This window comes from Sinocyclocheilus anshuiensis, unplaced genomic scaffold, assembly GCF_001515605.1.
Source record: "Sinocyclocheilus anshuiensis isolate Anshui unplaced genomic scaffold, SAMN03320099.WGS_v1.1 scaffold183, whole genome shotgun sequence".
NCBI lineage: Eukaryota > Metazoa > Chordata > Actinopteri > Cypriniformes > Cyprinidae > Sinocyclocheilus > Sinocyclocheilus anshuiensis.
In genome coordinates, this window is record NW_015548309.1 from 948,722 (window position 1) to 964,493 (window position 15,772).

The window sequence follows — 15,772 nt, forward strand, 5'->3', positions numbered from 1 at the left end:
AAGTAATAAAAAATAAAAACGATGTTATAATGTCGATGTTTTTACCAAAATTGTTATTAATTATAAAACTATTATTTAAAATTAAAAATAAAACTTGTTAATATGCCTACTTTAATTGTAATGTTAATTTGCAGAAAATGACAGCATTACACAATTCAGTGCTTTAACTGTATTTAGGCCCAAATGTCTTAGCAACAGGGGTGTAAAAATGTCATTACCCAATATATATATATATATATATATAATAAACAGCTCATACAAAATTTAGTTTGACATCTTTAAGGCCGTCATTTAACATTTTCCAAAGGCTACGCATCTTTTTTTCACAGGCACAACGGTTTTAGCCCCTAAAAGTGCGTTTTGCACACTTTTTAGGAATTACAAGCCTCGTTATTTGTGAATATTTTAAATGAATAACCCTCGTGTGGGATTGCGTATGGACGGGCGCCCCCTGCTGGAAAACGCCAGCACTGTTTTCCTGTGGATTGACCGTAAACGCAGTGAAGAAGTCACGCCTCTCCATCTTTCCTGCTACACTGTTTCCGTTCGTGGGAAAACTTACTGCCATTCCGATTTTTTCGAGCTCCGGAACTTTTTTTTTAATTTGACTACCATGAAATCAAAGGTCTGCTCACCGATAGTTTATAAGCATTTTACTTCTATCGGTCACAGTTAAAACAGCCTTTACCTCCATATATATAGGTTACAAAAGCAAACGAAAGTGAGGAGAGTTACTTCGGAAATAAGAAAGCAAGTCAGAAAACATAAATTGTGCTTCCAATAAGGTGAGTAAGGCTTAAAAACGTCAAAAGTGTTATTCTTATCTATATTTTTAATATTTACTGTTGTTTACTATGGAAGTACGTGCTCTTAGCTTGTTGTGCTGTTGATGTTTATCAGTTGCTAGTATGTTTATATCCGTTTAAGGAAATACTTCCAGTTTTGATTTGTTAAGTGGTTATAATGTGGTAGGCTATTTAAACAAAAGCGAACGTATATGGAAGTTTAAATGTGTAAATATTTAGGAAAATCTCTGCTACTGCGGAAACGTCTTGATATGGAAAGATATGCTACTTACGCAGATGTAGACGTGCAGTAGATTAAGCAGATTTGGTGCTGTTCACGTGAAAGCAGTGCATCTGTGTTCAAGGCCTACAGTTTAATCAAACTAGGCTTCTTTAGCGGTCAATAAACTTCCAACGAGTTGTTCAGGGTGTGTGTGTGTGTGTGCGGGAGCCGCGGGCTGTGCATACCGCTACACTGGAATGTGCACTGTGCAGAATTGGCGCATCTAAAAAGCGCATCTCTAGTTGAAAGCAGCTGCTGCGTGTCTGCTGTAGACTCATGGAAACACTGAACATATTTACATAATTTGCCTATTATGGTCGGTGTTTTGGTTAAGCCTTTAATCTGAAAAACTGCAACTGGAATATTAGCTACTGTATATTTCAGCATGTTCCGAATATGCCTATAGCTGTATTAAATCAAATGAATGCAACTCTTTCATTCGGATTTAAATTATATTAACTTAATTTTCTTAAAATAGGCTAATTAAACCTTTCTATGGCAATCAGGTTAATATGTTTCCATGGTGCATACAGAATCATAATATGACTTAATGTTGGATTTTTATGTAAATACAGGGACAAAAGTTTTTTTCACTTTGGGTAATTTTTTAAGATAATAAATATGTTATAGGCTATATATATATATATATATATATATATATATACAGAAACTCTTATTTTATTGTTTAAATATTCATCTTTTAATATTAATAACTAATATTAATGTTTAAAACAATTGAGGTGGGGAAGACTTTAAAGGTCATATATGACCCTATATTTGGAGAACTAGTCAGCATTTTATGTCGCTTTAAATTTAAAGATCCAGAAAAAATATAATTTCAAGAGAAATTTATTTTTTTCCCCTGGATCTCATTATATCTCATCAATAACCACTCATCGCTATGGAAATCTGTTGTTGACTCAAGTCTCTCTATTTTACATACTTTACCACTTAAGTATGCATATCAGTCTGGCCAAGTCTCACCCACAGCCAGATAGTAGAGATAGCACAGTTTCCTATTTTAATACCAGGGCAGTGCATCCCAAAATTCATTGCACCTCCAAAGAGGTCATACGGTTAATGCTAAATAGTCTTATTCAAGTGTGAACTGCAGCAGGTCAGAGCCCAGCCTCTTTTGAATAGAGAGCAGAAAAAAGAGCTAATGACATAATTAAGGACGGAGACAGAACATGACCTCAGGCTGTTATACACAAGAAGAGTACGGCCTGTGCTAAATATTTGCATCAAATGGCATTTTTACAATAACTAAACCTTTTATGTAGTTCTTGAGCTAACCTTAAACTCCACACATGTGCAAAACAATGTTTCAGATGCTTGAGAGGCAACTAATTCAACTGTTTTTAAAACTAATATCTCATCCATCTAGGGCTTATTTTCTGTTTTGACAATGAAAATTTAATTTTCTGCATGGAAGGCATCTTTAATATTCATGCATGTGCAGGAAAGCTATTAGAAATGCCATCGCTTTAAACAGTTGGTCTTATGAAAATGCCAGTTGTTATAAAAATATCAGACAGGCTGTTTCCTGTTTCTGCTGTTGCTTTAGTCATGCTGCATACAGTCATAAAGTCTTAAATTCAATGTGACTCGGGATAATATTACACATATTCCTCTCTAGCATGACCGCGATGTGTGTTGACAGATATTTCAACGATCCAAAAGTTCATTACTAATGTAAAAGGTACAAACCCGAGAGAATGTCATCAAAGGCTTTCATGTGTGCATGAAGTGATTAAAACATGAGTGTGTGTAGTATCTTGCATTATACTATCTTAAATTATATCACAGACATCTTTGCTGCATAATTATATAAATTGGCATCAGAAGAACCATCATAAACCCTTTGTTGGGGGTTGTGGGCAATATTAGCCCTAAAAGCATGCATATTTCAATGCATACATGGAATATGCATTTAGGGTACCTGCAAAATACTGTTTTTAACCGATTTGGGACCTATTAATACTAATCTAGCATGATGTAGTATGTACTATTACACAGTTAGTGTACAAATAGGGATTTAGTCTGAGTATGCAAGGGATAAAAGAGGCATAGAATATAGGCTAATACATTTCAGAATTAATTACAAAGAAACAGCATTTAAATAGCAGCATTTAATAAAGTAACATTTAAATAAAAGTAACATTTTGAAGCAGACTGAAATAGTGTTTTCTTCTAAAACAAATTCCAATAATCTTTATTTACAACTTTGAAAAATAATTTTTTACAGTGTAGTTTATGAGTTTATCTTTGCTTATGACACACCATGACTTCACCTGTATCTTCATGCCATTTTTTTTTTGTGGTGTAGCTACTGTTTAATTCTTAGAAAGAAACTAGTAAAGCAGGTTGAAATAGCCTTTTGCTTGCTGGAGGATGAAATCAGCACTAATTTTGTTCCTTCATTCCCAACACGCAACCTCCAGTTCCCTGGAAAGTGTTAGAATGTGCTTTTTGCCAGCAAGTCAACCAGCATTCCCTGGATGGGGAGTTAATGGTAGTTGATTTACATATAGGGCAGACTGTTTGGGAATACATCCCTCTTGAGTGCCTGAGAGTGCGGTTTACATGCAGGCGGCGCGTCCAGCTGAACGAAATGGCCTCTTTGAAACCACAGTCATGTACGATGAGAAACATTCCTATAAAGACACGAAAAGCTTGTTGTCTCAGAAGGATCTACATTGTCAAAGAATAGTGTACAGAGACAAGGCGTGTGTGTGTATGTGTGTGTGTGTGTGTGAAGCATAAGAAAAAAGCAAATTTATTCTATAATTTTAATGAGAAATATTAAAGATTCTGCACTATTACTGCACCAGTATAATAAAATATATAATATAATATAATATAATATAATACAATGTTTTTAATATAAAGGGGGGGGATCAAGTTTCCACAACAGTATTAATTTTCAACATTGCTAATAGTAAGAGATGTTTCTTGAGCAATAAATCAGCATATTAGTATGATTTCTGAAGGATCATGTGACACTGAAGACTGGAGTAATGATGCTGATTTGGGAATACATCCCTCTTGAGTGCCTGAGAGTGCGGTTTACATGCAGGCGGCGCGTCCAGCTGAACGAAATGGCCTCTTTGAAACCACAGTCATGTACGATGAGAAACATTCCTATAAAGACACGAAAAGCTTGTTGTCTCAGAAGGATCTACATTGTCAAAGAATAGTGTACAGAGACAAGGCGTGTGTGTGTGTGTGTGTGTGTGAAGCGCTGAGCAAATTGGCAGGCAGATGTTCATTATAGTGTTCTACAAGGTGGCAGATTGTGCTTCCTCAGAGTCTGTTTAATTAATACTCCTTAAACACACATCTGGGCAGCATTTACAGTGGAGTCCAAAAATCTGAGACCACATTGAAGATCTGAGAATTTAGTTTCAAATTCAAACTTAGAAATAAATACCCAGGTTTAGAAATGTAAGAAAAAAGCAAATTTATTCTATAATTTTAATGATAAATATTAAAGATTCTGCACTATTACTGCACCAGTATAATAAAATATATAATATAATATAATGTTTTTAATATAAAGGGGGGGGATCAAGTTTCCACAACAGTATTAATTTTCAACATTGCTACTAGTAAGAGATGTTTCTTGAGCATTAAATCAGCATATTAGTATGATTTCTGAAGGATCACGTGACACTGAAGACTGAAGTAATGATGCTTTGCATCACAGGAATAAATTACATTTTAATACATTCAAATAGAAAACAGTTACTTTACATTGTATTAACATTTCACAATATTACATTTTTTTCTGTATTTTTGATCAAATAAATGCAGCCTTAGTGAGCACAAGAGACTTTCAAAAACATTAAAAATCTTGAATTATAATAATAACCCAAAATTTTGAATTATAATATAATAATTATATAAAAATAATAAAACATTTTAGCACTTCTCAATCTAGTGCATGTGTAATTTTTGTATGCTTACTGAATAGTCATCTCTTGAAGAAATTTCAAAAAATACAAAGTTCGTACTTTTCTGGCATGATTTACATAATGTCTCAGCACCAACATGCACATACTCAAGAGATTTAAGAAATTGTAATAAAAACAGTAACAATATGAAATACACATTCAACTTTGGTTAACATTAAGAGGAAACAATTAACTTTACGAACACATCTTTTACTTTCTCTGTTGTTTTCATTCTCTCTCTCTCCATCAGATATCTTGCAATCCTTTTCTCTGTATGTAAAATAAATGAATGCTGTTCCTGACTGTTGATGCGTTAAGTACCTGTGAACAGATATTCTGCACTGCTTCTCCTGTTATGCTATATTCAGGCACCCAGACATCAGCCACGTGAGACGCACAAGCCATAAAATATTCAAGAAGAGTATCCCATAAGTTTTACATGTGCTGCTATTCGGGCCTGACACTCAGACGTGTAGTAATACAGTACATGCAATACCCATGAGCTCCAAATGATGTACTCATAAGCACATTTCCATTCAAACTATTCAATTTTTATGTTTTTTTTTTGGTGGGGAGAGGTGGGTGGGGGAGAGATATTGATTACTATAGATATTGATTTGAGAACAGCCCAGTCATAGCTATCTGTCAGTCATAACCAAAGTTGTTCTGGTTGTATAAATTAACATTAGTTAACTAATCTATAATGAATGAACATGAATTAACAATGAACAATAGCATATCTAGAAATTAACTTTAATTATTTTATTAAATTATTATTTAATTATTAAACTCATTGTTAAATACTTGTAAAATGCTGTCCATTGTTAGTTCAAGATAAGTTATTAACCTTACTACAGAATATTGTGTTTTGTATTGTGTTTTTTAAATGTATCTAATATAAAACAATTTAGCATAAAACATTTCTCAGTGATTTTAAATGTTTGAACATAGTGTATGCTAAATGTGTACTTGACCTATGAGGTGAAATCCCCACTAAAAAAACTGTAAAAACACACACACACACAAAAAAACCTTTTCAAAATAGGCTAATTAAAAACTGAGTAACAATATACATTTATGGGAGGTCCTCAAAAGTATAGGTGTATAAATTTGCTGCCTGTGTGTGCAGCTGTGGGAAAGTATTATACACCCTTGCAGCAAAGTAAACACTGTTCAGTTAATAAATCCTGTCTAATGAGTTTCCTGAGAACATCAGATCTCACAAAGCCACCGCAGGGTGAAATACACAGTCGGCACCATATCACGCACACACACACACACACACACACACTGAGTTACACAAGATCACAATGCCATTTAATTAGAGTGGAAAGAGCTCCGGAGGGAAGGAATTATAGCTAAAAAATTAAAAATAGTCACAGGAGGATCTCTACAGAAATATCCCCCAAACACACATATGCACGTTTAGTTACATAAATAGGGACATACCATGATTTTTATTGCTTTTATATTAACCAAATTATAATACTTCAGGCTAAGCCTAAAAAAATAGAAACCTTTTTTGCATTTTAGAATAAAAAAATGTAATATTTATTATTAATTTCCAAACTATGACATACCCGTCTGTATGTTTTGTCAGATTTTACAGATTTTTGTATAAATCTTGGTCGTTATTAAAAACACAGCTGTGAGGTATAGACGTACAGTCTGTTCTGTTCGTTATACTATTGTGTACCAGGGTGTCAATCATTCAGCTGATGCAACATTGAAAATGTCTTCCCAGAACATTCTAGTGGTAGAAAACTCTGGAAACATGGATCGTGTAAATTAAACGTGAGTACCTTGAGACAGTACAATCTGTTGAACGGACTGTACTGAATGTGCTTAATTTAGACCCAGTATCAGTCTGTTTTACAAGCTGCCTCATCCACGCTTCACTGCAGCTTACGTTAGAGGTCAGTAAGCATCCTAGCCAGTGGTTAAATCAGGATCACTAGCAACAAGAAGGACTCTTACTGAATGTGACATTGGTTTGATAGATTGAAATGGGAATGAGAGACTGCAGCCTGGACTGGCATCTGAAAGTTTGTAGCTTTAAACTCCACAAAGCTGATTTATTAATTTGAAGCTGTTCAAGGTAGTTTCTATGGCATTGCTAAGCAGTTGCTTTTGAGAGGTTGTCGGTAGCTGGTTGGTTATTTTTTTTAATAATAATAATAATTACTGCATGTACATTAGTTTTGATCTATCTATCTATCTATCTATCTTAAAATATCATCAGCACAAACCAAATTTTTGCCCTGGATTAATGGATTAATATTTTCAGCAGGCAGTAATACAAAGCAAATGCATGTTTTGTGTCTAAAGTGTGTTTTAATGTTTAAATGTTGTTTAAAGGTTATGAAGATCACCATCATACAGTGCCAAAAACAACTAACCAGGTGCACTCTTTACTCTTATGTAGCATGTCAACAGAGAAATGACCTGGAAACATTGGCACTGCATGATCTCTCTACAGAATTGCTCGAGACGGCATCTACACAGACAAAAATCATACATATAAGACATACATTTGCTAGGATTTGATTTATTCCCTCAATTAGCTTTCATTCTTCCCGCTTGGCTACTGACTCTTTTAAACGTATATGGGAAGGGAGATAACGCATCCATTGACCTGCAAACAGATTGGCCGGAGTGCAGGAGGAGGAGCCAAAGAGAGAGAGAGAGGGATGAACGAATGAAGGTAGGAGGATGCAGAGAGAGGGACGGAGCGCTAGTTAGGATGGAAAGAGCCGGGAGAGGAGATCTCTAATAATAGCACTGCAGGGAAGCAAGAGCGTGCGGAGAAAAAAGTGGTACATGCAACAAAGCGAATCATGCCGACGCAAAGCAATGAAAGAGTGCGATGGAGCGAGAGCGGGGAAAGTTGAAAGCGCATGCTCTGCTTTCCCACATACACGATAGAAACAGCGGAAAGGGGAAAACGACGAGTAGGAAATACATGGAGAAAGACGTTCTTAATGCAAAGGAATTACGGTGCAAAGATATTGAGAAAAACCTCTCCTTAGAAAGCTTTGACCACTGAAGTTTTTGTGAGTATGTCTGTTTAAGTTAAATCCGTCCCTTTCAAATGGCAACCTTGGACACGTGTGTTAAGTTGCAGCTTGTGTGAGTGTGTGTGAAACATGCCCTCCGCTCGGCCTTCATCTGATAATGCAGAGGTGTGCGAGCCACGAATCCGAGGTCCAGCGGAGCCCCTCATTGGACAGCGCAGATTCAGAATTCACCCAGGCGGCCCGTCGGGGTCAGCGCCTGGCCGTGGGGGCCTTCTACGGCTCCCGGGGGTCAAATGTCAAAGATCAAACTGCACAGAGTGAAGGAGCCGTGGTCGCGGTCCCGCCAGGAAGGAAGCCTCAGGATAAGCGCGTGTCAGCTGCTGGGAAGTACGTTGTGTTTTACCTCGACTTGTCTTTTGTATTGCTCCTAGAGTTCGAGAAGCTGAAGATGGCTCGTGGATGCCTGTGCTGTGTCAAATACATGATGTTCCTCTTCAACCTGCTGTTCTGGGTGAGTATCAAAGTACAGCATGAATGATCCACACTTACTTGTTGTCAAAATGCGTTCTCTTGTCAAAGTTTAATGTGCAGAGACTGCTGTAAGCTATTCGTACAATGAAGTGAGCATGGTGTCTCTGTGGGGCTTTCAAAACAATGCACTGTTTGTTTGAATAGTTCAACAGTGTCTGTTTCTGGCTCAGCCAATGATAACACTGTTATTATTGCTCATACTTGAGGTTGGAGAATTGTCTGAATATATATTCCTAAATATTAACCCTGAAGTATTAAAGGAATAGTTCACCCAAAAATGAAAATTTGCTTAAAATTTACTCACCCGCCGGCCATGCAAGATGAGGATGATTTTGTTTCTTTATTTGAAAAGATTTTGAGAAATTAAAAAAATAATAATAATTTACGTCTCTTATTCACCAATGGATCCTCTGCAGTGAATGGGTGCCGTCAGAATGAGAGTCCAAACAGCTGATAAAAACATCACAATGATCCACAATCTCCAGTCCAACAATTGAAAGAAACAAATCCATCATTAAGACATTTTAACTTTTAACCATTGCTTTTGGGTAAAATACAAGTCCTCTATCCATAATATTGGATTTCCAGTTAAAATGTTCTCAACTGAATCAGGAGAGAAATATGCACAGATTAAGCACCATTTATAAGTGAAAAAAAGGTCAAAACAGCTCTAAACAAATATGTTGGTGGATTTTGATCCACCAGAGGATGGATTACTTGTGGATTATTGTGATGTTTTTAGCAGCTGTTTGGAATCTCATTTTGACGGCACCCATTCACTGCAAAGAATCCACTGGTGAGCAAGTGATGTAATGTTAAATTTCTAGATGAAGAAACAAATTCATCTACATCTTGGATTGCCTGAGGGTGAGTAAATTTTCACCAAATTTTCATTTTTGGGTGAACTTTTAACAGAACGAATCTTTGTGCAAAGATAATGTGTGTGTATTTTCCCATGCTGCACGCAGCAGGGTCCCACAATCATGTAAATACCAGATAAAATAAAAATAGCAGTTTTAGCCTAAAAAAACCCATAGAGATTAATTAAATCCCAAGTCATGGAAGTTGCTAGAGAAATACTTTTCTAGTATTGTTCAGCTCTAAAATACATCAGTGGCTAGAAACTGGTAGTTGTGAATGCAGTATGTATAAAACGGTTTCTAAAGATGCCAATAATCACAAACAACTGGAAACTCATGCATGGAAATGTATCCCTCAAAATGTGTAGGATATTCCAATGACATTGTCTATTTTTAATTTTCAAATATATCAATTATTGTAATTTACTTATTTATTAAATTATATTCAAAATCCACTTAGCTCAGAAATCACTTTGAATGGACATGACGCTTCTGGTAATAACTGTAGTATTTTGGTGAAAACTGATACCAGTCAATGTTTGTGAAAATGTCACGCAAGTATACATGTGCGTGCTGCAATGTGAGGCTGAGGTTCATCACGAGGTGTTAAATGCTCTTAGATCAAAAGCAGTAATACATATTCATCTGAACCAGAGCACTCAGACAAATCCCCCCACCTTTTCCCTTGCTCTCTTGCGTTCTAACATCTCTTATAGGCCTCCAGTTTAGCTTTTCAGTCATCTGTGTCTATGTTGTTGTTGTGTATCTGCAACAGGAAGTCTGTGTGTCAGATTATGGTTCTGTGAGTTGTGAGATTTTACTCGTTTGATCTGCTGTGTGTTTTGTTGTTTGTTTGATTCTGAGCCAGTTTAATGACAGAAGCACCAAAACACAAGCAGGAAACCTGAGAAAAAACTCCAGACTGATCTAAAATCTCCCACTGCACACACACCCACATATACACCCATATAATGATGAAAAGGGAACATAAAAGAATAAGGAAATTATGGAAAGATTGCAAATGCCTGGAGATTTGACCATGTACACTTTAAACAGCGGGGCGGAGGGGGAATAAAAGAAAGATGGAGGAGTGAGATAGAAAGAAAGAAAGATAAAAGTAATTTGAAAGCTTTAGATAGAATTACCTTGAGATGAAATGGTTTGTCAAAGGGGTGGTGTGGTTTTCTTTTGGTTCACTGGAATTTAATTTCAGAGTTCAGTTTTCCATTGAAGAGAAATTACTTTCCTGTTTTGAATTACAAGGTTTACAGAGGCGTTCAATAAAGTCTTCTCAGAACATAATACAAAAACCCTTGATCTCGCTGCTTGTGTAAGAGACAGTTGATGTATTGTGTGCATTTTTATTATATTTTTATATGGAATTTAAATGGGGTAGTAATGATGTTTCTGAGTGGAGTTGAGGAGGTGTTTTAGGTTGCTGGTAATCTATATTTCATGTGTTTGACATTACTGTGCCTGATGGCTCTCAGCTCCATGTTTAATGCATAAGTCAGAAAGTTAAGGCCAGATTCACTTCACTCTTCACAAGGTCACAAACACACAGTACACTCATTAGTGTGTGTGAGGTCAGTTCTGCATGTGGGCTCTGTTATTAACATGAACGACTGACTCAACTTTTCTAGCTCTTCTGGTGTATTATTTCTAATACATATTCATCGATGCTGCCTACATTTAGTGAAAAGTTCTTTCCCTTTTGCTTTTTTCCTGTCCTTAGCCTTTTTCCTTTCCTTTCATTTCTTATCCTGTTCCTTTACTTTGTCATTTAAAGTGCCCCTATTATGCCATTTCAAATATTGCTTTTCATGCAGTGTGTACCTGTCTGTGAATGTAAACTATCTGCGAATTTGTGAAGCCGACAGTGCACGGTAAATACAGTTTTTGTCTCTCAAAAAAAAGAAGAATTGACTCTTAATCACCTAAACGAGTCATCAGGAATTCGAACACCACTTCCATGATGGCTACACGTCACTGGGTCACACATTTTCATAATGCCCGCCTATGTTCTATGTTGGCCAGCCTCGAACAACTTGACCCCGCCCTCAAACACTGTAGCATTTCCGTGTTTTTACTATTCCTTTCTTTTCTGTGAATTCCTTTTCTACTGTCCTTTGTCCTTTCATATTTACTTGTTTCCATCTTTTTTATTTCTTTTCCTTGTAATTTTCTATAAATTTCCTTTGCAATCCCTTTTTCTGTCATTCCTTTTTTCATTTCCTGCCTGTCGCCCTTTCCTTTTCCATTTCCTTGCCTTTTCCTTATTCCTTTTCTCCTATTTTCTTCCCTGTCCTTTTCAGATCATTTCTTCTCTTTCTATTATTTCTTTTCATACCCCTTTCTTGTCCTTCCCTGGGCCATTTCCATTCTTTTGTTTTTGCTTGTCTTTTCTCCTTTCCCTTATTTATTTCTAGCTTTCCCCCTTGTTCCGATTCTTTTCTATTCATTTTCTTTGCCTTGTCCTTTCTTTCCTGCCCTGTTCTTTTTCCTTATTCCTTATTTCCTTTCCAGTGCTTTTCCTGTCTTATTCCTGTTCCTTTCCTTTTGTCCTGTCCTGTCCTTGGTCCTTTTTAACCCAATTCTTTACTTTCCATCCTGACCCAACTTCCCTGCATCCTCTTTGTCTTTTCCTCAGTCTCCTCTCCATGCACCTTGATTGTGTTGATTGCTTCTACTTCAGACCCTTTATCTAGTAAATGTGTGCCTCAGTCTATGTGTGTTTGAATGCAGTGCACTGTAAAGAAAACCTCTTGAACGAATAGTCCCCCAATTTGGAATGCAGGATTAGATTAAGAACAACCCCATTATGTAGGATTTTCCAAAGGCAGAAAGAATAGATTGAATTCAATTTGTTTGTGTGTCTTCATTCTGGTAGTGCGTCATGAATACTAAAATTTGGGTTAAAAGCTATCTGCCCCTGTGGACAGAGTAGTCTTACTCTGTGCTCCTCCTGTTTATGTTTTATTCTGTGCTCTTTGCATTTGCTCCCTAATTATTTCCTCTCAGACTTTTTGATTACTGTGCCATACTTTTCATTTTCATGGTTTTTAACGTTTTCATCATCTTTAACCTATTTTTTCTGACTTGCTCTGCTGCTACTCTCTCTCTCTCTCTCTCTCTCTCTCTCTCTCTCTCTCTCTCTCTCTCTCTCTCTCTCTCTCTCTCTCTCTCTCTCTCTCTCTCTCTCTCTCTCTCTCTCTCTCTCTCTCTCTCTCTCTCTCTCTCTCTCTCTTATTTTTCATACTCATCATTTTTTCAAGTTCAAGGATTCTGTCTGATTTCAGATTCTTCGTGGTTCTCAGTGATTCTCAGAGTGCATGCTGGGTATTTTCTTGAGGGAACTGAATGACACAGCTTTTCACCTTCAGTTACACTCAAAAGAAGAGTGTGTGGTGAGCCATACTGCTGCAATGTAGGGCATATCTCGCAATGGCACACGTTATGTGAGGGAGGATTAACAGAGAAGATCTTGGCCTGCTAAATTTTTAATTTAAAGACCTTAAAAATATTTATTTCATAATATATTTTAACATATTTGTTAATCTTTAAGAACACTAATAATTAATAATAATTTAATAACACTGTTAAATAAAATCTTTAGCAAGAATATACATTTTTCATATTGTACATTTACTTGTAGCATTTAAAATTACTGAATTTATTTTTTAATAATTATAATAATAATTTGTATATATATATGTGTGTGTGTGTGTATATATATATAGAGGGAGAGAGAGACAATTTTAATATTAGACATTTATCGATCATTGGCCATAACATGAAAATTAGAGTTATAATAACGAAAACAATTCAGTAAGTGAAATGCTAATAATTTAACAACACTTTTCAATGTAATCTTTAGCACAACTATCCATTTTGCATACTGTACATTATAATGTTGCCTAAATTTACTTGTAGCATTTAAAAAAAGTGATTTTCAATTTTAGATACTTATTTTTATTTACTCTACATGGTAAACTGGGTTAAAACAATGAAAGCATTTTACATTTATATTTTAAAATATAATTTTGCAACAGTTCAGTAAATAATTCAATTTAAAATCTCTCATACACATGCACACATGTACTACCTTGTGCTGCAAACATAGCATATTCTGGTTTTCTGTTTGGAGCTGGTCCAAGTCTGTTAGCTAACTTTCTCCTTTTACCTGGCCTTTAGCAGACTGGATTAGGCTACTTTTACATTTCGGTTACCTGAGCATGAAATTACAAGAGTTTCTCCCAAAACGAGATGTGAACAAGCACACCTTCTACTCTGCTAAGGTCTAGACACACACACAAAATTCACACTTCGAAACTCAACAACAACCTTTATTGTGGTCCCATTAGCATTTATATTGCTCTCACAGCAGGGAGAGCCGACACAGGTATTGTTTTGTTGGTTAGGCATGCGCACACATACCTACCTCAGTCCTGCAACGGTAAATACACCTTACCTTGAGTGAACTTGAGTTCACAAAGTGGCACTCGGGTCCTACTGAGACCTACTGACTTCAGTGAATGAAAACAAAGAGTCAGTTTTACACTTTGGGACACGTAAAAGCCAAACGAAACACAGTAAAGCTGAATGTTTATGCATGTTTGATCCATAATGAATGAGTTTGTGTGTGTTTATTAACATGAAGCACTCTCCCTTGTCTGTCTCTCCTCAGCTGTCGGGCTGCGGGTTGTTAGGTGTGGGCATATGGCTGTCCGTTTCTCAGGGCAGTTTTGCCACATTCTCCCCCTCCTTCCCCTCCCTCTCAGCTGCCAATCTGGTCATTACCTTGGGCTCCGTCGTCATGGTAACGGGCTTTCTTGGTTGCCTCGGTGCCATCAAGGAGAACAAGTGCCTGTTGCTGAGTGTAAGTCGACACCTAAACTCCCACAATGCACAATGCATAAGGAATGTATTGTTAATCCAGGGTTATTTTAACCCTGGGTTGGTGTAATTCTGAGTTGTCAGGTTTTGAGATTTCATTTTCAAATTCTGTCTTAAGTGACCCTTCACTAAGACCCACTCCCCTTAGTAACTGTTGCTACAAGCCATGCGACAAGCCATGGTGCTCTTACTCCACACATAATGTTCTCACGCAGTGAAAAATACATTGTGGCGCAAAGAGGACACTGACAACACAACGACAGACAAGACAGAGCAGATTACTTTCAGTGTGAAACAAAGTGTCAGCTTTCAAATGTTGTCATTTTGTAAGAAATTCAAACAGTAAATAGCGTTTTGTGGCTCTTTAATGTGTTGTGATAGATCGCTGTAGCGAACTGATCATCTCTTCCTCTTTACTAGTTATAGCACAAAATAAACATGAATGAACATCAGAAGGTATCTTGTTTCAACCGCAGAAAGATGTCAATACACACCATTTTTCAAGTTCAAGTCCACCGACGTTAATCTACTCTGCTGTCTGGTTTGTTTGTCGGACAAAATTGCGGATTCTGCATTATGATTGGTCAGATTGCCTGTCAATCAAACTCTTGGCGAAGGGTCAATTATGCATGTTATGTTTTATTACATCCTCTCTGGTGTCTTCTAAAAATATATATATTTTTAAAAACTTCATACTTCATCACTTCAGTTAAAGCGTTTGCCGTTGCTGCAGTTTTTATTCATATTTAAGTTAATATTTCAGAAGTTCAACATATTCTTATGTTGATTCTCTGATGTCAGTTAATGGTCACATGTCATGGATGTAAAAAAACTGAGTTGGAAAAAGGATCACCCTCTTGTGTCAGTATTTTGTTGAACCACCTTTTGCTTTAATTACAGCCTGTAGTCTGTTGGGATTTGTCTCTACTAATTTTGCAATATTTGCCCACTCTTCTTTGCAGAACTGCTCAAGTTCAGTTAAATTTGATGAATTTGGTGACCGTTTGTGGACTGCAGTTTTCAAGTCATTCCACAGATTTTCAATGGGGTTTAAGTCTGGGATCTGACTAGGCCATTCAAGGACATTCACCTTTTTCTCCTTCAACCACTGTGTGGCCAGTTTTGCTGTGTGCTTTGGTTCATTATAATTTTGGAAGGTAAGCCTTCTTCCCATTGACAACTTTCTGGCAGAGGGCCCCAGATATTCCTCTAGAGTTTAATGGTATTTTGCCCCATCCATTTTTCCTTCTATCCTGATAAGTGCTCCAGTCCCTGCTGCAGTGAAACACCCCCATAACAGGATCTTACCACCTCCGTGCTTTACTGTAGGAATGCTGTTATTTGGATGGTGAGCTGTATTGGATTTCCGCCAGACATATCAGAATCAGAATGAGCTTTATTGCCAGGTATGTTTACACATACGAGGAATTTGTTTTCGTGACAG

General features: G+C 36.6%; 1 protein-coding gene across 4 annotated transcripts in view; it reads left to right on the plus strand.

Moving 5' to 3' along the window:
• Positions 1 to 430: 430 nt before the first annotated feature.
• Positions 431 to 15,772, plus strand: part of LOC107656293 (tetraspanin-9-like) — a 19,674-nt gene continuing 4,332 nt past the window's right edge. The window contains exons 1-4 of one of the 4 annotated variants that reach the window (XM_016444061.1): positions 431 to 625; positions 703 to 785; positions 8,473 to 8,552; positions 14,120 to 14,311. In XM_016444061.1, coding sequence (XP_016299547.1) covers positions 8,490 to 8,552; positions 14,120 to 14,311 — 255 coding nt within the window. In that variant the 5' untranslated portion in view covers positions 431 to 625; positions 703 to 785; positions 8,473 to 8,489. Of the gene's footprint in view, positions 786 to 7,101; positions 7,123 to 7,439; positions 8,553 to 14,119; positions 14,312 to 15,772 lie in introns of those variants that run through there. The other 3 variants (XM_016444060.1, XM_016444062.1, XM_016444059.1) reach the window with 3 other exon arrangements.